General features: G+C 44.1%; 1 protein-coding gene across 2 annotated transcripts; it reads left to right on the forward strand.

Moving 5' to 3' along the window:
* Window positions 1-6,952: 6,952 nt before the first annotated feature.
* On the forward strand, window positions 6,953-26,805 carry E2F6 (E2F transcription factor 6). 2 transcript variants are annotated; one of them, XM_043469337.1, is made up of 7 exons: window positions 6,953-7,436; window positions 15,394-15,448; window positions 18,558-18,774; window positions 21,338-21,493; window positions 22,454-22,568; window positions 24,121-24,277; window positions 24,793-26,805. In XM_043469337.1, the coding sequence occupies exons 1-7, from the start codon at window positions 7,329-7,331 to the stop codon at window positions 24,840-24,842; spliced, it is 858 nt and encodes a 285-aa protein (XP_043325272.1). In that variant the 5' UTR covers window positions 6,953-7,328; the 3' UTR covers window positions 24,843-26,805. The 2 variants fall into 2 exon arrangements, with proteins under 2 accessions (XP_043325272.1, XP_043325273.1); XM_043469338.1 differs by having other exon boundaries at window positions 7,365-7,436; window positions 18,634-18,774.
* The last annotated feature ends 967 nt before the right edge of the window (window positions 26,806-27,772 follow it).

Below are 27,772 nucleotides of genomic sequence, written 5' to 3' on the forward strand. Positions count from 1 at the left end.
TTTCTCCTTCCAACACAATTAATACAAATGGATTTTACCATAGCACAATTCATAACACAATTAATAAAATGAATACTCTTTTCCCCAAATGAAACTAATGTAAACCTACAATACTCAAGACCTACCAAAAACACAAGTATCATTCATCATAAAATTTGATAGAAGGAAAAAGTTGCTAAACTCATCAATAATCTGATAATGTCAAATTAAAAGAAAATCCATTGTAAGGTACGCTTCGAAGATTTAAGACAAAATACTACCTCTATATTTTGGGTTGTCATATTTTGCTTTAGAACTTACATTTCAACGTCAACATGGCAAAGATAACATTTTTTCCAAATGCTATTTACGTAATATACCTACTGGTGGTGAAAGATTACTAAGGGCATCAGTCCACATTGTGGGCCCGTCAGGCAACACATGGGGATGAGGTTGGGGTGCTAGCAGCATCTAGGGGTTCAGGGAACGCTTTCTGGGGGAAGAAGGTATAAAATAAGGAAGAAGCACTTGCTAGGGGAAGCCTCAAAGGGATAATGATCTTGCAAAGAAAACAATATGTGAGAAGATTCAGCAGTGAGGGAAGGCTTTTGAGGAATTGAAGGAAGATTAGCGTGACTGCACCAGAGAAAACAATGCATAGAATGGCTCTGATAAGGTGGTGGGGATCCCTGAGTCCCCACAACCCAACCCTGGCCTCCCTCCGAAAGTGTGATGCTGGAGACAGCCAGGCAGGCAAATGACCAGTGCCCAGGGGAAAATATTAACCAGGAGCATAATACAGACAAAGTACATGGACTGATTTTAAGCAGAGGAGTGATGATATCAGATCCGCACTTTAGAAAGAATTCCCCTGCCATGTGAGGTCAACAGCCACCCCCTAAAAGGCAGCTGCTTAATTTGACAGTGATAGTATAGAGTGCCTTGTAGATGGAAGGACAGGGGGATGAATTAGGAAGCAGTTAAAATAGTTCTGGAACAATGACAGTGAGGGCAGTGGTGGGGCAGCGGGAGTCAGGAGGAAGGAAGAGCTGAAACCCTTTGGGGGGCTGGAACTGACAAGCCTGCATGCCCACCCTCCCTCCCCTTTGTGGCTTCCTCATTGGAGTTCACCCAGGCGTAGAGCTATAGCTCATCTTTCCCACAGCTCTTTTTTGACAGGCTTTCATGGGGATTTGCCCTTGTGGGTGTATTTAACTGCAGGCTTACTTTTTTGTTTCCTTTTCTGAAGCAGGAGGCAAATACTGTTGCTAAGTGGAGAGACTGAATCCCTGTGTCTGGACCAATGAAGTCTTTCGTGGGCCAGCAACTTCTGGGGAGCTCTCAGGAAGGCTTGTCAAGTTCTGAACAAAACCTCAGAACAAAGAGTCAGCGCCCAGCTCTTTGTTCCATTTGATGTCATCTGAGAACCATTTTTAGTCTCTGGAGCAGGGAGCTTTGAGACTTGGTTAGAGACAGCCCCTGTGAAATTAGGAAGTTTGCACTACCATTGAAGATGGATTCAACGCAGCAGGAACTGGACGTCCTTTATCTCTAATATAGCAGAACTGCAGGTAGGTTTGCCCTCAGTTTACAAATACAGACACTGAGTATCCTGCAGGTTAAGATGCTTGCCAGTGAGTCTGATGAGGGCGGCAGGACTCACTCCAGCCCAGGACTGTCTGTGCCTCCTTCCATCCCACCTCTCCCCTCTCAGCATCCTTCCATCTCTAGAACAATCCTCTCCCGCTTCGTGTTTGTCCTGATACCGTATCACCTCCCTAAAAAATGTACTGATCTGGAAAGTAGAAGACCAGAAACCATCTTTTTTTACGGTTATTATTGAATAAAAGATTCTTAAAATTCTAGAGTGCTTTGGAGTTTTCAGAATTTCATGCACATGATTTCAGGTCATCCCATAATAATGCTTTTTTTCCCCCATAACCTTTAAGTTCCCCGTCCCCCTTTCCTCTCTCCACTGGTAATCACTAGTTTGCTCTCTATATCTGTGAATCTGCTTCTTCTTTTTCATCACTAGTTTGTCATATTTTTTTAGATTTTACATTTAACTGACATCGTACAGTATTTGTCTTTGTCTAATTTATTTAACTTAGCTTAATACCCTGTGAAGCCATCCATGTTACTGCAAATGGCAAGATTTTGTCTTTTTTATGGCTGAGTAATATTCCATTGTGTGTGTGTGTGTGTGTGTGTGTGTGTGTATGTGTATGTGTGTGTGTACACTACATCTTCTTTATCCATTCATCTATTGATGGACCCTTAGGTTGCCTCCACATCTTGGCAATTGTAAACAGTGCTTCTATGAACACTGGGAGGCTGGTACCTTTGAGAGTCAATGTTTTCATTCTTTTTGGTTATATCTAGGAGTGAAATTGCTGGGTCACATGGTAGTTCTATTCTTAGTTTTTTTAAAAACTTCCATATTGCTTCCCACAGTGCCCACACCAATTTATATTCCCACCAACAGTGTACGAGGGTTCTCATTTCTCCACATTCTCACCAACATTTCTAGCTTGTGTTCTTTTTTGATGGTAACCATTCTGACAGATGTCAGGTTATATCTTATTATGGCTTTGATTTTTTCCCTGATGATTAGTATGTTAAGCATCTTTTCATGTGCCTATTGGTCATCTGCATTTCCTCTTTGGAAAAATGTCTGCTTGGTTCTTCTGCCCATTTTTTAATCATAGACACCGTTATTTTAATCTTCGGCAAGTCACTTAGCCTCGCTGGTATTGGTTCCCTCCCCTGTGAGATGAGAAATTTTCACTAAATCATCCCCCAAAACTTTTTCTGTGCTTAAGTTTCTATGACACAGAAAACTAATGGGGAATGGTCCTTGCTCCCACCATATCTCCTTGGCCATGTTTTATATACCCTCCTCTTTCTACAATTCTCATATGAGGCTATGTCCATCAGAGACACTGTGGGGTAGCCACAGACTGCAGAGGTAATATAATCTCTGGTGGAATCCCAAATCTTATGTTTCTCAAGCCATTCTACTCTACTGTTCATCACCCATCCATCCTTTTATGCATATATATACTGAATATATTGGGGGCTTCCCTGGTGGCTCAGAGGTTAAAGCGTCTGCCTGGAATGCGGGAGGCCCGGGTTCGATCCCTGAGTTGGGAAGATCCCCTAGAGAAGGAAATGGCAACCCACTCCAGTACTCTTGCCTGGAGAATCCCAAGGAGGGAGGATCCTGGTAGGCTACAGTCCATGGGGTCGCAGAGAGTCAGACACGACTGAGCAACTTCACTTCACTTCACTTCACGTTGAGTAAAACCAAGTCACAGGTATTGTAAGTATCTGGAGGGCAGTGTCACAGCCCTGGCCCTCCACAGCTGTGCTCTCGTTCTGCCTTCAGCCTGAAATGCAGTGCTGGCCACCCCCACCCTGACCCACCCACCTTCACTCCCTGACCCAACCTGTGGCCGTAGAAAATCTAGTCATCCTTCATGAATCTTCCCAAGGATCCATACTAAACCAATCAGTTATGAAGTCAAATCCTGACTCTGTCACTGCCTAGCTAGGACTTCAGGTAATTTTTACAAATCTTGCTAATCTTTATTTTCCTAATCTACAAATTGGGCAGAAAAATACATATCTTTCAGTTTTGATATGAGATTTACATAAGGAAATGTATACAGAACATTTAGCAGAATGCTAAACGGACAGCAAATGCTGGATTGTGTCTCTTTTTAATTAAAAACAGCCATTTCTGTTCTCCAGAGCTTGCCTTCTCAGAGACTGCGGTTGGTAAAGGTATCACTTAATTACTCTGGGAAATTCTCCATTCTGCAATAAAACCAACTCTTCTAGTGACTTCCTCCAGGTTATCCTTCATTTAAAGTCATTCATCTAGCAAACACTTATGGGGCACTTACTATTTGCCAGTGTCAGACTTCATTTTTTGGGCTCCAAAATCACTGCAGATGGTGACTGCAGCCATGAAATTAAAAGACGCTTACTCCTTGGAAGGAAAGTTATGACCAACCTAGGTAGCATATTAAAAAGCAGAGACATTACTTTGCCAACAAAGGTCCGTCTGGTCAAGGCTATGGTTTTTCCAGTGGTCATGTACGGATGTGAGAATTGGACTGTGAAGAAAGCTGAGCACCGAAAAATTGATGCTTTTGAACTGTGGTGTTGGAGAAGACTCTTGAGAGTCCCTTGGACTGCAAGGAGATCCAACCAGTCCATCCTAAAGGAGATCAGTCCTGGGTGTTCATTGGAAGTACCGATGCTGAAGCTGAAACTCCAGTACTTTGGCCACCTCACGTGAAGAGTTGACTCATTGGAAAAGACCCTGATGTTGGAGGGATTGGGGGCAGGAGGAGAAGGGGATGACAGAGGATGAGATGGCTGGATGGCATCACCAACTCGATGGGCATGAATTTGAGTAAACTCTGGGAGTTGGTGATGGACTGGGGGGCCTGGCGTGCTGCGATTCATGGGGTCGCAAAGAGTCGGACACGACTGAGCGACCTAATTGACTGACTATTTGCCAGGAACTGTGCTAGATGCCGGAGATACAAAGATTAAAGAATATCTCTGCTCTCAAGAAATTTAAGTCTGTTGGGAAACCACCTTTCTCTGGAAGCCTTGTTGCCCCACCTTAGGCTGCCTTTGGCTCAGATGGTAAAGAATCTGACTGCCAATGCAGGAGACTCAGGTTTGATCCCTGGGTCGGGAAGATCCCCTGCAGAAGGAAATGGCAACCCACTCCAGTATTCTTGCCTAAAGAATCCCATGGACAGAGGAGCCTGGTGGGCTACAGTCCAAGGCACTGCCAAAGAGTCAGACACAACTTGGCCACTACACAACAACAACAAATGCCTTTTTGTATCAAATCCTAGCTATTCCCAGTTCTAAGTAGACTACATTCATTAGTTCATTTAATCCCCACAACAATTTTAGGAGGTAAGTAGTCTTTAATCCCATTTAGCAAATAAGGAAAATGAGGCAGGGACTGATTAAACAGCTTGTTTCAGGTTTTATAGGGCGTCCTTGGTGGCTCAGAGGGTAAAGCGTCTGCCTGCAATACGGGAAACTCGGATTCGATTCCTGGGTGGGGAAGATTCCCTGGAGAAGGAAATAGCAACCTACTCCAGTACCCTTGCCTGGAAAATCCCGAGGACGGAAAAGCCTGGTAGGCTACAGTCCATGGGGTCGAAAAGAGTCAGACACGACTGAGCAACTTCACTTTTTTTTCACTTTCTTCAGATCTTATAAACGTCTAAGCATGGGGAGCCAGGATCAGAAAGACACATCTTCTGGCTCCAGCTTTATTATTTATTTATATAGGCATTTAAACTCCACCTTTTATTACCTGCTTCCTGGATTTGTGGCACATGTAAGTTTTCTTATTGAAACACTTTCTTTTCTTTTTGTAATGGAAGTTGAGTTAATTTACATGCATGTGTGCTAAGTCACTTCAGTCATCTCTGACTCTTTATGACCCTATGGACTGTAGCCCACCAGGCACCTTTGACTATGGGATTCTCCAAGCAAGAATACTGGAGTGGGTTGCATGCCCTCCTCCAGGGGATCTCCCCGACCCAGGGATTAAACCTGAGCCTCCTGCCTCCTCAGGGGGGTTCTTTACCACTAGTGCCACCTGGGAAGCAACGTTGTATTAACTACTGCTAGAGAGAGCAAAGTGGCTCCAGTTTTCAGTTCAGTGGCTCAGTCCTGTCCACTCTTTGCGACCCCATGGACTGCAGCACGCCAGGCTGTCCATCACCAACTCCCAGAGTTTACTCAAACTCATGTCCGTTGAGTCGGTGATGCCATCCAACTATCTCATCCTCTGTCTTCCCCTTCTCCTCCTGCCTTCAATCTTTCCCAGCATCAGGGTCTTTTCCAATGAGTCAGTTCTTCGCATCAGATGGCCAAAGTATTAAAGTTTCAGCTTCAGCATCAGTCCTTCCAAAGAATATTCGGGATTGATTTCCTTTCGGATGGACCGGTTGGATCTCTCTATAGTCCAAGAGTTTCAAGAGTCTTCTCCAACACTACAGTTTGCTGCTGCTGCTAAGTCGCTTCAGTCGTGTCCGACTCTGTGCGACCCCATAGACGCAGCCCACCAGGCTCCCCTGTCCCCGGGATTCTCCAGGCAAGAACAGTGGAGTTAGTTGCCATTTCCTTCCCCAGTGCATGAAAAGTGAAAGTGAAGTCCCTCAGTCCTGTCCGACTCTTAGCGACCCCATGGACTGCTGCCTACCAGGCTCCTCTGTCCATGGGATTTTCCAGGCAAGAGCACTGGAGTGGGGTGCCATTGCCTTCTCCACACTACAGTTTAAAAGCATCAATCCTTCGGCGCTCAGCTTTCTTTACAGTCCAACTCTCACATCCATGCATGACTACTGGAAAAACCATAGCTTTGACTAGACCGGCCTTTGTTGGCAAAGGCAGTCCAAGGGACTCTCAAGAGTCTTCTATAACACCACAGTTCAAAAGCATCAATTCTTCCAACTTTAAACATTTTCTTTATCTCTCTCCTCCACTAGAATTGGAGATTGTGCCAAATTCAAAGGAGCAACTCCTGTGCCCACCACGATCTCCGACACCATAGGGAATCATTTATTTCTCAAATTTTCATTTGGAAGGAAGAAAGGAGAAGAAGGGGGGAAAAAAAAGACGCACAGCAGTAAATAATTCCACGACGGTTCGGTGACCAACACCGACGAATAAGCATCAGCAGTGGGCACGTGCCTGAGATGTAAATTAACTCCCTGCGCGCTGAGAACGTTCAGTTATTAGTGCGGTGAAGGGTCAAGAACTCCGAGGGGCACAAGCGAGCTGTCCCAGCGGCCTGGGTCCCTCCCGCCCCGACCCCTCCGTCTGGACCTCCCACGCCGCGTCTTCCTCTCACGGTGCCGTCCTCTCCGCGGACTCCGCCCTCCGGGATTTCCCGGGCTCCCCCTTGTCCCGCCCGGCTGGGGGCCGCGCGCGGCGCGTGGAGAGTGCTCGGGCTGCGGCGGCGGCGGCGGCGGCGGCGCGCATGCGCACTGGGGGCGGCGGCGCACTGCGCATGCGGGAAAATGGCGGGACTGGCGTCCTGATGTGCGCGGGTCAAGGTGCTCTCTAGCCCGCCCGCGTCCCACCTCCCGGGGTCGCGTCCGGTCCGCCAGCCGGTCTAGTTAGGCGGCGCCTCTGAGCCGGCCAGGGGCTCGGTTCGTGCTTGACGACGCCCCCTTCTCCCCTCCCGCCCCCCTACCCCCCGAGACCCGGCGTGTTGTGTGTGGGGGGCGTTGCCTGAGCGGCGCGGGAGAAGGCGGGAGAGCTCTTGGGGGTGCGAGGCGAGGAGCGACTGGCCGGGCAGCATGAGTCAGCAGCGGCCGGCGCAGAAGCTGCCCAGCCTGCTCGTGGACCCGGCGGAGGAGACTGTGCGCCGCCGCTGCCGCGACCCCATCAACGTGGAGGGCCTGCTGGTAAGCCCCCCCGGGGTGGGGGGCGGGGAACGGCGTGCGTGTGGGGGGTCCCCGGGCCCCCGGGGTTCTCGTAGTGCCTGTCACGTCCTCTGAACCAGAGCCGTCGTCGTCCACTGAAACGCTTTACCTTATCCTTTCCATGTGCTCCAAAATAACGTTGTCAGCCTCCTCGATCTTTCCTTCGGGCCACAGAGCAGTGTTGGAGAAAATTGCACAGCTTTGCCTGACACTGGCATGCTCGCCCATTTTTATTTCAGTGGGTCTCTGCAAACTCTCTTTTTCGTGTTCTCTGCAGCCTCCTCTCCCATACTCCTTCTTAGCTGCAGCCGCTTAAAACCGTGTCCACACCTCACACCCCACAGCTCCACCCATTCATCACGTTGTCGTCTTACATCCTCTTTGACAGTGAAAACGCGAGGGAGATTAAGACTCCCTGTGAAACGTTTAATTCTTCTGTTGCTCTGGACTGCATGCAGTGTATTCTCCTTGATTATCAGGACTTTTCCGTGGAAGAAACCCGTCAGTTCCCATTTCTCCCCGCATTCTTGACCTCTCTGCTGGTTTCTTCCCGTTACTAGTAAATAAATATTTCCTGAAGTCAAATTATCCAGACACCAGGAGGACTCAGTGCTCCAAAATAGTTGATGAGCGCCATCTCATTTAATTCTGCACAGCGGTCCTAAGGGATTATTCTTGTTTGACAGTTGCCAAGATAGACTTGGAGATGTTAAGTGGTTTTTCTATGGTTAGTAAGTAGAAAAGCCTGGGTTGAACCTCCCTGTGTCTGACTCCAGATGGTAAATTCTCAATTACTTGAAAGTGAAGTGAAAAGTTGCTCATGCGACCTCATGGACTATACAGACCACGAAATTCTCCAAGTCAGAATACTGGAGTGGGTAACCTTTCCCTTCTCCAGGGGATCTTCGCAAACCGGGGATCGAACCCAGGTCTCCCGCATTGCAGGCAGATTCTTTACCAGCTGAGCCACAAGGGAAGCCCAAGAATACTGGAGTGGGTAACCTATCCCTTCTCCATTGGATCTTCCCCACCCAACCATTTCCTAAATCCATTTCCATTTTGAGAGATCCCTCCTTTAATCGCTTATGTCTTTCCACCTACTATATCACTTCCCCTTCACAGCCAAACTCTTTGAAAAAGTTGTTTGCACTCTGGGTCTTCTTGCTCACATCTCATTACCACCTTGACCTGCTGCTGGGGGACCTCAGCCCTAAGCACAACTCTAGGACTGTCCTAACCAAGGTTGCCAGCAACCTTGTCAGGTCCAGCGCATGTGGTTTTAACACTGTGGACCACTCACTCTGTTGGAAACTCACCATTGACGTCCCCTTGGACACATGCTGTCAGCACTCCATCTGCCTCTCTGGTCTCTCCTGTTCTCTTTTGTAAACTCTTCCTTTTCCCATCCCTTTCATGTTGGTGTTATTCAGCTCTTCAGCCTTCTCCACAGTCTCTTCATATGGGGTGTCAGTCAGCACTCTTGTGACTTCTATTACTATTTGTACTGGTGGTCTTATTCTTTTCAGTTCAGCTCAGTCGTGTCTGACTCTGCCACCTGTGGACTCCTTCTTAATGTCATCAGACTCCTGGATTTATCTTTGCTGAACTGCTTATGGTTGCTGAATTTTCCAGCACACCAGGCTTCTCCGTCCATCACCAACTATTGGAGCTTGCTCAAACTCATGTCCATCAAGTCAGTGATGCCATCCACCAATCTCATCCTCTGTCGTCCCCTTCTCCTCCTGCCTTCAGTCTATCCCAGCACCAGGATCTTTTCCACTGAGTCAGTTCTTTGCATCAGGTGGCCAAAGTATTGGCGCTTCAGCTTCATCTTCAGCCTTTCCAATGGGTATTCAGGACTGATTTTCTTTAGGATTGATTGGTTGGATCTCCTTGCAGTCCAAGGGACTCTCAAGAGTCTTCTCCAACACCACAGTTCAAATGCATCAATTCTTTGGCACTCAGCTTTCATTATGGTCCAGCTCTCACATTCATACATGATTACTGGAAAAACCATACCTTTGGCTAGATGGGCCTTTGTCGGCAAAGTCTCTGCTTTTTAATATGCCGTCTAGGTTTGTCATAGACTTTCTTCTTATTTTAGAAGTTGATAAAAGCTCTGAACTCTTACTCTGGAAAAAACACTTTATTTTGCATTTATTATCAGAAGATACACGTATCCCTTGAAATTTCAGATAGTCCCACTCTTGGTAGGGCTTCTCTGATGGCTCAGTGGTGAAGAATTCGCCTGCTAGTGCAGGAGACATGGATTCATTTCCCTGGGTAGGGAAGATTCCCTGGAGAAGAAAATTGCAACCTACTCCAGTATTCTTGCCTGGGAAATCCCATGGGCAGAGGAGTCTGTCGGGCTGCAATCCATGGGGTCACAAAAGAGTGGACACAATTTAGTAACTAAACAACAACAATCCACTCTGGTAGTTTTGGTTACCATGTCATGACTCCCAAATCTGTAAATTGGGCTCAGAGCTTTCCAATTGTCTACTACACACCTCTATCTAGATTTCAAACTCATAACCTGAAGTGGAATTCATTGTCTTGCTTAAGCGACAACTCTCGATCTCACACCCTCCATATTGCCCGAGTTGGTATCCTGCGCATCATCTTTACCTTTTCCAAATGGACCCCCTCCATCCTGTCTAATAGAAATTAGTCACCAGTACTTGCCACTTCTAGCTGTCATCTGCCTTTCGGATTGCTATCTTCTCAACTAGTTTTCCTGCTTCTCATCTTGCCCCTGATTTTTCTATATATTCTCCATATAGTAACTAACCATGATGGTCTTTTTAAAGTGTATTTCTGATCATGTCATTTGGCTTAAAAGAATCTTATCATGGTTCCTAGCTGCTCTCATCATAGAGGAGAAACTTCTTAATGTCATCAGACTCCTGGGTTTATCTTTGCTGAACTGCTTATGGTTGCTGAATTTTCCATATGTCTATATTCTTCTGGACTTCTGTATATCTGTACTTCCCCCTTTAAAAAATTTTTTTCTTTAGAGCACACTTTCCCTTGTTACCTCCTGTGGTTCCCATTACAGGTCATTTGTGGGCAGCCTTGCTGACCCAGCCTCTGGGCTGGGCTGGGCACTCCTGTGAGCTTCCTGCGTACCCCTTCCTCAGCATGGGGGCACTTCAGGCCCGGGGAACCGCTCTGGCCTTTCATTGGTACATCCCCAGCGTATCTTGGGGCTTCTTGCAAAAACAAAAAAACTATTTTGGTAAATAGCTGTTAAGTGAATGAAGTAGGTACCCTCCAAATGTTTGAATGTATGAATGTTTATTTTCCTGGCTGTGAAATGGTGACTTCAACACCTCTCTCAGCATTTTTTAGAAAAATTGGATAATGACTAGAAGTATTTAGTAGACTGTGTATTATTAAATGCTATGCAAAAAAAATAGTTTTGTGTACAGCTGAGTGTTTGATGTTTCCCCCAGGGGTAAATGGCTTAAAAACTGGGATTTTATGAAGGCAGAACATGATTAGAGATAGGATTTAGTCTGCACATTGAAAAATAAGGAAAACTTGCATGTGTGACTAGAAAGCAGACCCCTGGAAAAAGGTATGTGCCTGCAGAGCTCTTAAAGGGATATTACTCCCCCAAACAGGCTGTTTCAGGACAAGCGAGCATCTCTGTATAGAGACATTTTTAACCAATTTAGAAGCAGTGTTTAAGATTTTAGCCCCTAAAACTCACCTTTTACTTCTTTCTCCTTTGAGATCTTAAATTGCAAAGTGTAGGTTTTGAGATGTGGGAACTTGGAGCATCAGGAAATGACTTGGAATGTGCTGACCCTGCCTACCAGGAGCTGCTGGTTCCTAGAGAGCTGTGTGCGCTGAGCGCAGCCGCCATAGTTTCAGCATGGAGACAGATTAATAGACCCGAACAAGTGAGGAGAGCAGTTTGAGTGTTTGAGCCACAAGCTTTTTTAAGAAGTCTGAGGTTTGGCTGCTACCAGGCTCTCTTTTGGGTTCCCCTGCTGGCTCAGCAGTAAGGAATCTTCTGCCAGTGCAGGAGATGGAGGAGACGCGGGTTGGACCCCTGGGTCGGGAAGATTTCCTGGAGGAGGAAATGGCAACCCACTCCAGTATTCTTGCCTGGGAAATCCTATGGACAGGCGCACAGGCTACAGTCTGGGGGTCACAGAGAGTCAGGCGCTACTGAGCAGAGCAGGCTGTCTGTGGGCAGGTCATCAGGGAGCGTGTCCTCTCAGGGAGGCTTCCTTGAAGGAACAGAAATGTTGGCAGTGCCCCCAGGGGTGGGCTGTCTGCACTAGAAGCAGCAGCATCTAGTGCCATAGAAGTTTGAGGATGTTCCTCTGGGGACTGCCATCCCCGAGACACCGAGAAGGTAAAAGATGTGTCCTCTGCAGGAGCTACTTTGAAAAGGTTCCCATTGGCCGAATCTGGGATAATTTGAGCCTTAAGATACCAGATTTTATACTCAGAATAAGATAGGAGTTCAGGCTTCTTCGGTGTAGCTCGTTAAGTACAGCCTCAAATATAGTTCCTCCAGATCTTTAGGCCTGTGAGACAAGGAAAAGCTCCTCACCTGTTTGTCGAATGTGGTTCACCAGAGTTAGCATAGCTGGAAAGGCCAATCAGGATTGTCAGACTGAATCTCCCCAGATGATAAATCTGTATTAGAAAACAGAACCTGAGGCCTCCTAATCTCAGTGATCCTTACAGATGGGGCATCTAAGAGGGCATCTTTTCCCGGTGTCCCTGTGTCTGTAAATACACGTTGTTGTTTATCAGTTGACATCATCCGTGACAAGATCCTATTTCACTCTTCCATTCATTAGTTTAACAAATGTTTGCCAAGTGCCTGAATGTGCCAAGAACTGTTCTGGTTCAAACAGGACGACAACAATAATAGTCTCTTATTCATTCTTTGGATTTTTACAGTTTACAGAATTGGTCATTTGATCTTCACAATAGCTTGGAAAGTGGGCTGTAATTAGAAGTTTGTCCCTACACTGTGTTACAGATGAGGGAAGAGTCTCCCTGCACCTGAGAAGTCCTGGTGGTCCTGAAACCCATCTTAAGCCAAGAACTATTGAGTATAAATGAGATGAATGTGTCATTGCTGTTGACTCATTGCAAATCTCCCAAATTGTAGGTCTGTAGGATTTACACCATTTTTACTTGGGAGGTCAGCCCCTGAGAGGCCATGATGCTATCGTGCGTCTTCCAAAAGAAAGAGAGAGGGTTTTTTTGTTCGGTGGGTGGTGGGGAATCAAAACCAATGGATGTTTCCCCACAGATCCCAAGATAGCCCATACGTAGTTTATAGCAAAGAATGTGGGGGAAAGAAAATCATACATTCTCATGTTACTAATTGAGGTACCACCATCCCTGTGCCAAGCCATGAATAGCAGCCTTCTAGATAAGGAGACCAGAGGGAGGGGTCTGGAGCAGGGAAGGCACCCTTGGAGCACATGCGAAGAGCAGATAGGGAGATAGCACTAGTGGGGGCCTGGGCCCTCCCGCTCTGAACCAAGAACAAGTCTTGTCTGCAGCACGACCCCTGGGGCTGCTGCTCTGTTAATCCCGTCTATGTGCGTTCTCAGGGTTGATTGTGACGCTACAGTGATTGAAGTAGTGTAGCAACTTAGGGTGTTTGTTGATGGGTGTTTCAGGTCCCTGTGATAAGGATGGATTTTTTTTTTTCTTTTAAGAAATTTTGCATCAGTAGTTCAACTCTGTCTCATAGTCTTTTAGCAGAAGGGTTGAATGTAAAAATAGCAGTGACAGTTGGTCACCCTGGTCTGAAGTTTGGCTTCAATAGCACTGCCCTTCAACGTGTCCCTGGTGGCTCAGAGGGTAAATAGTCTGCCTGCAGTGTGGGAGACCAAGGTTTGATCCCTGGGTTGGGAAGATCTCCTGGAGAAGGAAATGGCAACCCACTTCAGTATTCTTGCCTGGAGAATCACCATGGACAGAGGAGCCTGGTGGGCTACATAGGGTCGCAAAGAGTTGGACACGACTGAGCAGCTTCACTTTCTTTCAGCCTGTCCCTGTTGTCGGCACTGCCTGAGAGCCAGCCAAGCAGAGTCCCTGCCCCAGGACAGGCTCTCCCCACTCCGGTTTTGCACCCAGCAGGTGTACCTGCAGGTGTTTAAATTCCAACGACTAAATTCATTTTACAGTGGAATTCTGCTTCAGGGGCGTTATTCCGTATCGAGTTAGCTTCCTGACAGATGCCATCATCTTGTCGTGAATGATAAGGGAACCATCATGCCAAGGCTTGTATAGTAACACCAGCAGGGAGAGAGCTGCTTAGCTGCTCACCTCACCTTCAGGCTTCCCCGTTCCTCAGTCTTTTTGGCGTATTGCCACCGTACTTAGATCTCTGAACCATGAGCCCAAGGATGTCATGTCTTGTTCAGAAATCTGTGGCGTTTCTGCACTGGTTACAGCCTAAAGGCCAAACTCCAGGGCACGACTTTGACAGTCCTGTGTGTCAAGCATGGTGCTGGCAGGCCCTTCCAGCCTCAGTGACAAGTCGATTTCATACTGGCCAGCCAGGTGGCCTCGCGAAAGGTGCCAGGTAGTTTGTATTTCCATACCTTTATTCATGTCACTTCCTGCACCAAGAATTATTTATCTTCTCTCTCCAACCTCCCACAGGTTCCTGCAAAATCTGGCTTGTCTTCCAAGGCTTGGCTGGGGGGTCCCTCTCCTGAGAATTGCTGGCTACACCCCAGAGTTCTGGTGACTCTTCTCTTAGAGCTCCTCATGAATCCCCCAATCTTGCTGCGGCCCCATTGAGGGCAGTTTTTTCACTTAAACAGAAGCTAAACCCGCCCACAGCCTGTCTGGAGACACATGACATCATTATACTTTGTTCTAAGCAAAAGGCTAATATGGGTTTCTCTTCATTAGCTTCATGGTTAGGATTTATATATGTTTTGCAAAAAACAATTTTTAAGTGTACTGCAGATGTTACGACAAGTTTATGTAAGCCTTCATAGCCTTTAAGTAGATAGTAAAATGATGAGCATTGCCAGTGGAGCTACTGTTATACTAATTTCCTGGTTGCCTCAGGGATTTACAAGAAGTGTTTTATTAATCTGATACCGAAGTTTCCAGTTACATTGCATGCATTATTTTGCATGATTAGAAATGCTGTTTTTACATTATCGTGGGACTGCATGGCTGCTTTTGAAAATGAAAGTTTGTGAGCTCATTTCTCCGGAGGCACTTAACACTGAGTTAGCAAAGGGTGAGCATTTGTTAGTTTGGGTTTAGATCTCTCCCTCACCTTCCAGAGTCAGAGACAGATCCTGATCAGAGACAGAGTCCTGATCACCTCTGAATTCCCTTTTATCCCCAGTACCTGAGACAGTCAGTAAATTAATGTCCATGTAGTAATAAATTCCAATATTCGTTCTCTACTGCCACCACCCTTCCTTTCTCCCCCCACCCCACCTCTTTAACTACTGCTTCCGTAGCTATGGGCTTCCCTTGTGGCTCAGCTGGTAAAGAATCCGCCTGCAACGAGGGGGACCTGGGTTCAATCCCTGGGTTGCTAACATCCCCTGGAGAAGGGAAAGGCTACCCACTCCAGTATTCTGGCCTGGAGAATTCCATGGACTGTATAGTCCATGGAGTCACAGAGAGTTGGACATAACTGAGCGACTTTCACTTCCCCTTTCTGTACCTATAGAGGCCCATGCAGTTTCAGAAATGCAAGTGTGTAAACTCTGTCAGATGTGATGACAGTTAGCATAAATGTAGTTTAGGAGGACTGGTTTCCTCACACCATAATTATTTCCCAGGGTGAAAAAAAGGACAAACCTTTATATTATCCAGTAAAATGCTGTTCATTTGCATTGTGGTTTTTTTCTTTTTTTTTGCTATTCATTTGCTTGTAATTAAATTACTAAGTTAAATTTCTGTATCTTCTCTTTTCCAGCCATCAAAAATAAGGATTAACTTAGAAGATAACGTACAATATGTGTCCATGAGAAGTAAGTTGATTCCTGAATAGGTTTTAGGTTCTGCCATTTGACCTTCTTATGATTTCAGTAACTTATTATAAAGGTACCTGAGTTGATGAGTAACTTAAATAAAGTGTACTATGTCAAGCTTGGAATTTCAGCAAAAACTCCTGAGGTTGTGGGCTGTCATTGTGCACAAATGCCAGTTTATTCTTCATTGCTTTGGAAATGTCTTTTTTTTTCCCTAAATGGTCCGAGTTTAGGGATATTTCCCAGAGTTCTGTGAGAGCAGTTGTTGTCATCAGTGGAATTGCAGGCAGTTTGGCAAGAAACATGAGGACAGTCTTTGCCCTCCTGGTTTCCTGTGGTTCCTTGTGCTCTTTCCATCTACTCCTATCCTAATCTCAGGGGATACACGATGCCTAGACATCCAGTATGAATCTTAATGGTAGCCTTCATTTCTCCTCAGCAACCCCCACAGTCCCACCCATATCTGGCCCCCAGTTTTCCTCTGGAAGCATTTCCTTCGTCTGCCCCATGCCATGACTTACACTCGTGTCTCACGTGTATTGAGCTCATGCAGTGCCTGGCCTGTATTTAGCTCTTTACATGGATTATCACAGCAACCTTTCAAAGTAAAGGTATGGATTATTACTTCTATTTGGTAGACAAGTAAACGGAGGCCCAGAGGGATTAAGTAACTTGTCCAATCAGAATTCATCCCCCTGCTCAGACTTGAGCATGCAGTCTTATCCCTGGGTCAGGTCCTGCTTCCTGAGCAGGCCACCCTGGCACAGCTGCCCACGCCAGTCGTCTCTGCCAGGCCCTCCCTGCTGCCCATGGGGTCTCTCTTAACACAGAAACACGATGGTGATTTCAGCCAAACAGATGGATTGATTGAATCTGCAGATAGGATTCACATTATATAGTAAATTATACATAGGTTAACTCTTGTCTAGGTCAAGAGTCAGATGTAAATGTTTTTAAAGTCAGAATTTCTCATTTGTAATCTTGCAAGATTTTATAGAATGATGACTATCTTCTACTTTTTTGAAAAAAATTTCCTATTTAATCCTGTTTAATCTTTAAGTATAGGAGTGGTCTCCACATAGAAGACATTTACATTATAAAATATGTCCTTTTGTTTCTTGGAGTAACCACCAGTGGTCTTTAAGTTGAATATAATATTATAGAGGTTCAGGAGAAGAACATTTCTGATTGAAGATAGGATGACTGTTTCCTTTGAAGCATTCTGTGGTGTGCTGTGAAGTAGGAAAAAAAATGTAATCACATACTCCACACCAGGAGTACAGCTAAATTATTTGTAGAATTTATTTCCTCTGCGCACTAAACCATAAGAACTATTCAGTTCAGTTCAGTTCAGTCACTCAGTCGTGTCCGACTCTTTGCGACCCCATGAATCCCAGCACACCAGGCCTCCCTGTCCATCACCACCTCCCGGAGTTTACTCCCGGAGTTTACTTGTGTCCGTCGAGTCAGTGATGCCATCCAACCATCTCATCCTCTGTCGTCCCCTTCTCCTCCCGCGCCCAATCCCTCCCAGCATCAGGGTCTTTTCCAATGAGTCAACTCTTCGCATGGGGTGGCCAAAGTATTGGAGTTTCAGCTTCAGCATCAGTACTTCCAATGAACACCCAGGACTGATCTGCTTTAGGATGGACTGGTTGGATCTCCTTGCTGTCCAAGGGACTCTCAAGAGTCTTCTCCAACACCACAGTTCAAAAGCATCAATTTTTCGGCACTCCGCTTTCTTCACCATCCAACTCTCACATCCATACATGACCACTGGAAAAACCATAGCCTTGACTAGATGGACCTTTGTTGGCAAAGTAATGTCTCTGCTTTTTAATATGCTATCTAGGTTGGTTATAACTTTCCTTCCAAGGAGTAAGCATCTTTTAACTTCATGGCTGCAGTTACCATCTGCAGTGATTTTGGAGCCCCAAAAAATAAAGTCTGACACTGTTTCCACTGTTTGCCCATCTATTTCCCATGTATCAAACTGGGAAAGATGGAAAGAATGATAATCTTCAGTTTTGGCAAGGGCAAGAGAGGAGGCCCTTATAAACTTTGTAAAACTGATAGAACCCACATCCTAAATAGCAGGTTTGGCAGCGTTTAAAAATACACTTTTACTCAACAATTCCACATCTTGAAACTTATCTAAAGGAAGCAAAGACGCATGCAAAAATTTAGCTTCTAGGAGATTCATTGAAGTATTGTGCAAAATAGTAAAATTAGAGATAATTTGAATTTCCCACATTGGGCTGAGTTGAGCAAATATTCCATGCAGTTAAATATGCAGCCATAAAGAATAAAGTTGAAATAAATTTGCTGACACATCAGGATGTTCATAATACTGAATTAAGAAGCAGTGTGTCAAAAAGCGGTGTGTTTCTGTTCTCGCTTTTTAAAACTGTATATATTTACATATTGACGTGGGCATGTGAAAATGTATGTGTAGTGTCGGGGAATCTGGAAAACCGTAGCAATGAGTAAATGAGGGAATTAAAGAGATTTTTCCCTATTCATTTGCTTATCTGTTAATATAGGGTAATGAATATTTTGAAAAATAGTCACGCCACTTTCCCTCAAGGTATATCCTAACCATGCTAATTAGAAGACTGATTTGAGCCCTTTCCAGATTTCATCAGGTTGGTTTACACTATGACACGTATAGGGACATTTTAAACCTTTTTTTTTAAAGCTAGATCTCTAACTTGGCTTCATAAAGAATTTCATGACTTGAGGACCAAATGAGAAATTTGATTGTAAACATTATTTCTAATCCTGCTCCTGAGAGTGGTATGGATATAGATGCAGGCTCACCATTTATGTCTGATACGATGCCGTTCAGATTCACATACTCAGGGGGAACTGGTTGCATATTTCAAATATTCCTTTCAGTCTAAAGCCTTTGTTTACCTGGAATAGGCTAATAAATTTTCATCCATTTTAAGAAGTCGATTTTGTAAAAATTAGCTATGATTTGGTCAGTGGGTAGAATATCTGTAGGTGTCTGTGGTTATTGATCAAGAAGAAATAAATGGTCTTTTTAATAAATTGAGAAAGAAATGCTATTTAAAATTTTACGAATTGTGTTTGTTTTGTATCCCAGAAGCACTAAAAGTGAAGAGACCTCGTTTTGATGTATCACTGGTTTATTTAACTCGAAAATTTATGGATCTTGTCAGATCTGCTCCTGGGGGCATTCTTGACTTAAACAAGGTTGCAACGAAACTGGGAGTACGAAAACGAAGAGTGTATGACATCACCAACGTCTTAGATGGAATCAACCTGGTTGAAAAGAAGTCTAAGAACCATATTCGGTGGATGTGAGTTGTTTTCAAACTTTTCATGTTTTTTTTTCTCCTCAATAAGTGACAATACTGTGCTTAAAACAAACTAGGTACTATCAATGGTTTGTTTTCTTTTTTCCTACTTGGTACCAACTAAAAGCCATATAATATCCCAATATTATGGAAAAGCTGAGTGGAGTCATGATTAGTTTTAGGAATTTCACTTTTCAAGATAAGTGGGCATCTGATTGTGTAGGAATTTTTTTAAAAAAATATTTCCTCAGTTCCAGTTGATCATTGATACCAGGGGGCATCAGTTACGGTGGTAAAACAGTGGTTCTTGCTCTGGAGTGTGGTGAACATGGAGAGGCCTCCTCCCAAGGGGCTGTAGTTCAGTTCTGGGAGAACCCAGATACCTGCCTTCTTAACAGCGACCCCCGGGTTATGGTGCAGGTCAGGCTTGGAAGCAATTCCCTGAATGTTAAAAAAAAAAAATTCAGGAGGCTGCGTATCTCAGAGTTAATTGGTAAATACTTAGCGTATGATTAGGAAGGATTTCAGGAAAAGAAGACCTTATAGTATAAATGTAGTTATTACATATAGATAAGCGTGGGGGACACACACACACACAAAGGAAGGGAGCGGTCATACTTAACAACACACAAGTATTTTGAATCAGTAAGAAACAGTTCCAGCATATAAGTACCTAGATACCTTGCAGGCAAAAGAAAAATCTACCAGCAAAGATCATTAAATGATTCTCAGTAGTTAACTTCACTATTAGAGGAAAGGGGTTCATAAAGGAGGTTATTTTTTTAGTAGTACAGAAATTCAAATTGAATTTTAATTTGAACATGTTTGCAGAGTCGGACATGACTGACACCACTTAGCAGCAGCAGCAGCAGCTGAATAATAGCTAACATTTTAGGGGCTAATGTCGGATTGTGTTCTAAGACACTAATTAGAATCAGATTTGAGAACTAGCGAGCAAAAGGTAAAGTTGTAACAGCCTCTCCCCTCTTAATTTTCTATAAAGATCGAAGAAAAGAATGAATATTGGTAGTTGCTCAAGTCACATCATATTGGGGCAGACCGTAATAAAGAAAATAAATCTTTGAAAAATTATTATTTTCAGGTAGAACCAGATTAAATATGCACTGTAGGGAAAACTAAAGGCTCAGAATTTTAGCAGATGAACTGTCGTTTGGCCAGTATGTGCTGTTTTTCATGTGTAAAAACTAAAGGGTCAGTTCAGTCGCTCAGTCGTGTCCGACTCTGTGCGACCCCATGAACCGCAGCATACCAGGCCTCCCTGTCCATCACCAATTCCTGGAGTCCACCCAAACCCATGTCCATTGAGTCAGTGATGCCATCCAACCATCTCATCCTCTTTCGTCCCCTTCTTCTCCCGCCCCCAATCCCTCCCAGCATCAGGGCCTTTTCAAATGAGTCAGTTCTTCGCATGAGATGGCCAAAATAACAAGAGTTTCAGCTTCAGCATCAGTCCTTCCAGTGAATACCCAGGACTGATCTCCTTTAGGATGGACAGGTTAGATCTCCTTGCAATCCAAGGGACTCTTAAGAATCTTCTCCAACACCACAGTTCAAAAGCATCAATTCTTCTGTGCTCAGTTTTCTTTATAGTCCAACTCTCACACCCATACATGACTACTGGAAAAACCATAGCCTTGACTAGATGGACCTTTGTTGGCAAGGTAATGTCTCTGCTTTTTAATATACTGTCTAGGTTGGTCATAACTTTGCTTCCAAGGAGTAAGCGTCTTTTAATTTCATGGCTGCAGTCACCATCTGCAGTGATTTTGGAGCCCAGAAAAATAAAGTTAGCCACTGTTTCCACTGTTTCCCTATCTATTTGCCATGAAGTGATGGGACCAGATGCCATGATCTTAGTTTTCTGAATGTTGAGCTTTAAGCCAACTTTTTCTCTTTCCTCTTTCACTTTCATCAAGAGGTTCTTTAGTTCTTCACTTTCTGCCATAAGACTGTAACTTGTCAAAAGGACTTCTCCCATGGCTCAGTGGGTAAAGAATCCACCTGCAGTGCAGAAGACACAGGAGAAGCTGGTTCGATCTCTGAGTCAGGAAGATCCCCTGGAAGAAGAAATAGCAATCCACTCCAGTATCTTTGCCTGGAAAATCCCACGGACAGAGGAGGCCGGCAGGCCACAGTCCAAAGGGTCATAAAAGAGTCAGACACGAATGAGCACAAACACAAATGGACAAGAACTTGTCAAAAGTCATACTGTGGAAAGCAGAGCTGGGCTGAATCTAGGTGCTACTGACTCAGTTCACTGCTCACTGAACTTTAGTAAGCTTTCCGTAGAACTTCTGATTTCCAGAGGGTTGTGATGTTGGTTTTGTTTTTAAAGTTTCTTTGTCAGGGAATAGAAATAGGGACAAAAACCAAAGAGAAGTAATGGTTGTCTAGAATAACAGGAGAGCATGAGTGGAGTTTGTTACCTATTGTCTGTTCTTGTGGGAGACACCAGGTGTAAACTTCTGGAGACATTCCAGTAACCTAATTTGTATTAATTTGTAATCTCCCAGATGTTGTTGATGGGGATCTTTTTCTTTTAAAGAGGCTCTGATCTTAGCAATTTTGGAGCAGTGCCCCAACAGAAGAAGCTGCAGGAGGAGCTGTCTGACTTATCAACAATGGAAGATGCCCTGGATGAGTTAATCAAGGATTGTGCTCAGCAATTGTTTGAGTTGACAGATGACAAAGAAAATGAAAGATATCCTTTAATCTGTACCTTTAAAAAAAAAAAATTGTCCCAAAGCAATTACCTTAAATAGTAGGCTCAACTTGGTAATTTAATTAATATATTTAAGATAGAAAATGAGACCTTTAGAAGTAAATGAACTGCCATAGAAATGATACTGAAACTGCCTTTCCAGTCCACCAAGCCTGACACAGTTGGATGGTCATGCTCTTCAAGACAGTGTCTCTGGGACCAGAGGGGGAGATTGTCTTTGATTCTGATCGCCTCCCAAGTCTCCTAGACAGTTTTGCTGCCGTGTTCCCCATGCAGCACCTTTCTGAGGTGTCACTGATACTGAGCTAGTTCACGTTTCAAATTTACTTAAATTCTACCCCAGTCAAAAACTCCTGTTTCCACAATACAGTTATTAGAAGGAAAGTAAATGCTGTTACTGGACTCAGTCAAAAAGGTCTGTGGAGTTTAAAAAAAAAAAATGCTGGTGAAACCCTTTAAATCAGGTAAGTGGTAAAATTTCAAGCAACACAATAAAAGAAGATGAGAAAAATTCAGGTAGCAAGATTGAAAATAGTTTGGGATGAGAGCAGTCCCATGAGTAGTTGATAGTCCTGAAAAACTGGTTTTCTAAGTTGTTTCTACTACTAACAGATTCTTTCTCCCTTACATTTTAGGAGATTCTCATCAAAACACTTATTTTTCTCCAGAGATTCTCATAAAATGTAGCAATGATAGGGAGAAGTGCAGGGAGGTTTGAATACCTTCATGTGTTGTCTTTGTTTTAAACACCCAGACTTTATTACTATTTTTTGTCCAGAAAGTGTTATCACTATCATAGTAGTATAAAAGAATTCTTTTGAGTTATATTGTAAAACACTTCGTAAAATCCTAAGGATCGTTGATGAAATAGTAAGAATTACTTATGAAATAATTTTTTAATCTCCATCCTCTGCTTAGAGACCCTTAACTGGTTTTTACACTAGCATATGTGACGTATCAAGACATTCACAGCATCCAAGCCTTCCATGAACAGATTGTAATCGCAGTTAAAGCGCCGGCAGAAACCAGATTGGATGTTCCAGCTCCCAGGAAGGTAGGTAGCCCTGCTTTTGTGTCTGTGTGTGTGCACGTGCTTAGCTGCTCACGTCATGTCCGACTCTTTGCCACTTAATGGACTTTAGCCCGCCAAGCTCATCTGTCCATGGGGATTCTCCAAGCAAGAATTCTCCACCCCCCTGTTCTTAAGAACGTTTAAAGGGAAACAGGGGCTTCCTTGGTGGCTCAGCAGTAAAGAATCTGCCTACAATGCAGGAGATGCGGGTTCAATCCCTGTGTTGGGAAGATCCCCTGGAGAAGAAAATGGGAACCCACTCCAGTGTTCTTGCCTGGAAAATCCCATGGACGGAGGAGCCTGGTGGACTGCAGTCCATGAGTCACAAAGAATTGGAAACAACTGTATGACTAAACAACAACAAAGGGAGGCAAGCCAGCTACTACAATGCAGGAGATGCGGGTATCAATCCCTGTGTTGGGAAGATCCCCTATAGAAGAAAATGGGAACCCACTCCAGTGTTCTTGCCTGGAAAATCCCATGGACGGAGGAGCCTGGTGGACTGCAGTCCATGAGTCACAAAGAATTCGACACAACTGTATGACTAAACAACAACAGAGGGAGGCAAGCCAGTGCGTTGTTGCAGTCCCAGTAACTTGATAACTAGTGTGTGCATGTTAGCTGCATACCTGATCCACAGCTCAAGGCACTTCACCCATTTTAATGTGTTTAATGTGTTTTGAGTAACACAACAAACTCAGCAGTCATGATTATTATCCTCTACAGATGAGAAGTCTAAAGCACAGAAAGATAAACTTTCTTACCATCATACAGTAAGTAAGAAAAACAGAATTCAAACCCAGACAGTTTGGCTTCAGAATCTATTCTTAGCCATTGTACTATCATGGCCTCTTAGAGGAATCACCAAGAATTGGCCTCAGTGTTAAGATCCAGTGTCAAACAGGGCTCTGGGGAATTAACTCACTAACCAAACTCATAAAAGACTCACAAATAAAGGAGGACACTAAATTAAACATTTAAAATGAAAAATAAAATTAATGTGTAAATGGAAATACTGTCAGCTGCTTGCAGGAAAGTTTGTGTTGAAAGATACTTGTCGATAGATGCGTGGTCAGGGTGGACTCAACCAAGGAGTGAGACCATTCTTAGGACAGATGGAGTGCTGATGGCCTGATAGACCCGTCAGCGCTGAAGTTGTGTCCTCTTCATTGCAATAGGGGACTTCACCTCCCTCGGTGAGGTGACTCTCACCCACCTTCCCCTTTTATCCCTAGAAGAGCACAGTCCACGTGAGACCCTAGCTGTTACTGGACAGTGTATTACAGTTAAGGAACACCTTTTGTTTATTCTAATCACACTCAAATTGTGACTTCAAGGTGATGCTTCCTAATGAGTGCTTCCTGTGGTTCAGGCTAAGCAAATACATGATATTCTCAAATATATGACAGCAAAGAAACGACCTGGATGAGAATTTCCAGAAGTGTCCCTTGAAACTTCTACAGTTCTAGAAAGTAAAAAAATGTAATTCATGAATCCTCTCATTCATCTTAATGCTTTCTGTATCTTGTGCTAGGATTCTATCACAGTACATATCAGGAGCACCAAAGGACCCATTGATGTTTATTTATGTGAAGTGGAGCAGGGTTCCCACTCAAGTAATAAAACGTCAGACAGTGTAGGGACCTCTTCATCCAAAAGCAAGCCTTCGGAGCTCCCTCAACCTGAGAAAGGTAAACACGCCGATTTTGTGATTAGGAAAATTTAAGACTCTAATGATTTTTTAAATGTATATAGTTTAACAAATGAATATTATGGATATGAATATTTATGAATAATATTCATAAAATGAATATTATGGCCTTAAAGATATGTTTACTCTTCCTAGCTACAAAAACATGAGTTAAAAATTACAGGGTAATTCTTACTATAGTTGCTTACTGTTTCTAACAACCCTGTTGTTAAATCCCGTGTAATTTTGATACCTGTGAAAAGTTAGAATTGTAGTTGATTTTGGAGTGTGGTCTCTGTAGAGAAGGCTGATCCTCTGACCCAGGTCCTCAGGCTCATGCTTGAGTCCTGGTTTATTATTCTTGTGAGACTGGAAACATTGGCCTTATGCCACTCATGTAAGAATATGGTTCTTGACTGAGGTCTTCCTATTTTGTCTTAAAAATTTGAATGTTCTCTTAGCTGCCTGCCTTTGAGACCTTCATTTAGGAAGATTTCTCCCGTGTTTATCTTTCAGAAGAAAATCCTCCACATCAAAGTGAGGAAGTGCTTGAAGTGAGCAACTGATGGTGTTTGACGGTCCATGCATGGAGTCTCTTGGACTCCTGTGTGGATGAAGATCCTCAGAGCAATAAATCGTCCCTGCCGTTTTCTCATTCTTGGTAGCTGCAAGAAGGCCAGGAGTGCCTCCAAGCACTTTGCTCCTTAGATTCCTGGATAATGGCGGTTTCTGCATTTGAAAACAGCTTTTTGTATAATTATTCACTGCTTTTTTGCCAGTGAAGCAGTCATCTTGCCTACAGAAATTACTGAATCACACGACTGTCACTGAAACAGACAGGCAGGCTGGGTGGACAGCTCCTCGTGGACTCTGCCCTTTGCCGCGCGGATCGCGTGTTGTTGTCACAAAAGAAGTTGCCTTACATGGGTTCATGTCTGCATGGATGGGTGTGTGCACACACCTGATGTGATGTCTTTGTACATATTTGTATAATGTCTAGATCACTTGTGATATACGTCTAAGTGAGACTGTTCACCCTTGTACAGCCAAAATGTAAATATGGAAAGTAACAGACATATTCTCTAATTTCTGTGGTATCTATAACTTATTAGAATCCTCCGAATGAGGGTTAGAGGAGAGTTTTTTCCCTAACTTCTACATGTAGAAGTACCATAAATATGTGTGCAGTTAAAGTTTGTGGATTTAATGCAAGTATTTCAGTATGGTTTCCCAGTGCTAAAATTGGACTTCAGGCTCCCTACAGAGTCATTGTGTCCAAGCAGACTGCTGACGTGCCCCAAGCTTTGGGGACAAGTGCAGAAATGCCATCAGCTCATGACTGAATTCCTTGCAAGACATGAATTCAGTCATGGTGACAGTTGAAAACTATTTTAACCTTTTTTGCAAGATTTTGTAATATGTTTCTGTACGCAGCCTTGCTTTTCAACCAGAGGGGTTTATTTACAATGAGTCAGTGGTCCCCTGCCCTCTCTCCAGCTCTAGTCCCATGTTCCTGAGCACCTCGCTCTTTCTACCTCATCGGGTAAGTCATTACCACTCTGTGCCTCAGTTTACTCAGTAGTTTACCATTAGACTGTGAGCTCCTTGGGGGACTTTGTCTTAATCATTGTTAAGCCCAACGCCTTGCGCCACTCCTGGCAATTGAAAAGCGCTCGATAAATGTTTGAACAAATCAGGTGAGTGAGTGCGTGAGTGAGTGAATGGTATAATTAGACTGATAATGCTTGGCTCATACCATTCAAAATTCTTATATCATTCAGATTCATATTTTAAACTTCTCTCACTTTGAAAGAAAGAATTGAGGTGACGTGAGATTAGGACCATGTAGAAAAAGAGTTAGCTTAGGAATAAAAAATCAACATGCTGGAAAATCATGTCAAGTATGTAGGATTCGCACACCTCCGAGCTCCAGTGGCTTTTGCAGTCCTGTCCCTCAGCTGAACACCAGCCTCCTCCCTCCTCACAGTCCTTAGCAGCTGCCTCTGCAGGCCTTGGCCACGAGGCAGAAGTTGTGTGTATAGGTCAAGTGCTCCGCGGAGGATTCCAGGCTCTGCATTGTACATTTGGCAGCTGTCAGTTACATGTGATGGCTAAACATGAGTGGGTGAGGCCACCTAATGAGAGGGTACCAGCAGGAGAAGAGGAAAGGCCTGTTAGCATTTATTTTAAGGGGAGGTACCCACTCCAGTTTCTTGCCTGGAGATTTCCATGGGGTCGCTGAGTCGGACGCGACTGAGCAACTTAACACTTTCACCAAAGAAAAAGCCTTTCCCAAGAGAGAAAAAAGGAGGAGGGAAAAAATGGCTGAAGAAGGTGGTGCCCCCAAAACCCACAAAGGAAGCATGGCCACAGGTGATAGCATTTTTCTAAGCAGCAGTTCCTTACTTGTGAAATGTGACAAAGTGTTCTACTTTGCAAATCATTCTGAGAGTAATGTGAGATTGTGTAAACGAAAGCCCTCTGTAAACTGTAGACATGTTACATAAATGACTCTTTTTCATCACTCCAGCTTCTGGTGTTTCGTCTCTTCTTTTCACAACTGTTAAAGTGAGCATCGTTGAACCGGGCCTCCAGGCTCTTCCTCCCGGCTCTGTCCTCAACAGCACTGCCCATCTCTGTGCAGGCGTACCTCATTTTATGCTTTGCCATACTGTGATTTTTTAAAAACTGAAGGTTTGGCCCCCCTGTGTCCAGCAAGTCCGTGAGCACTTTTCCTAAAAGCATTTGCTCATTTCATGTCTGTGTCACATTGTGGTAATTCTTGCAGTATGTCAGGTTTTTTTTCATTTTGTTACATCTGTTATAAAAAAAAAAAAGTTTGATAGATGAGTTGCTTCTTATTGATGAAACAACATGATTTCTGGAGTTGGGCTCTAATCTGCGTGAAGATGCTGTGAAAATTGAAGTGACAACAATGGATTGAGAATATAAACTGTAGTTGATAAAGCAGCAGCAGGGTTTGAGAAGTTCAATGGCAATTTTAAAAGACACTACTGTGGGTAAAACTTTAGCAAACATGGTTGCCTGCTACAGAGAAGTCATCTATGAAAGTCAGAGTCAACTTCCATTGTTGTCTGATTTTAGGAAATTGCACCTTTGTCCACCAATGTAAAGCTGTGTCTCCAATCAGCATTAATAATGATAGAGCCACTGCGACCTCCATCTCTCAGACCTCCGTGTCTATCAGTTAATTCTGAATGTGGAAGGGGAGGGGGATGTTACTTGTTGGGAAAGGAACCCATGTTAGGATTAAATTCAGCTGCAGGTAGCAGGAAACAACCCCCAAATTATAGTGGCATAAAAGATGCAGCTTCACCTGTCACTTCAGATGGTCAAGGGTTGGTGTGGCCTCCAGGGGCACAAGGACCGGGGCTCTTTCCAGGTAGTTCTTCCTTCAGGCTTGGCTTCCAATCCCAAGGTCGCTTCAGAACCCAGAAGAGCCCTGGGCATGTGTCTGTATACTAGCCAGCAAGCA

Source organism: Cervus canadensis, chromosome 5, assembly GCF_019320065.1.
Source record: "Cervus canadensis isolate Bull #8, Minnesota chromosome 5, ASM1932006v1, whole genome shotgun sequence".
NCBI classification, from domain to species: Eukaryota; Metazoa; Chordata; class Mammalia; order Artiodactyla; family Cervidae; genus Cervus; species Cervus canadensis.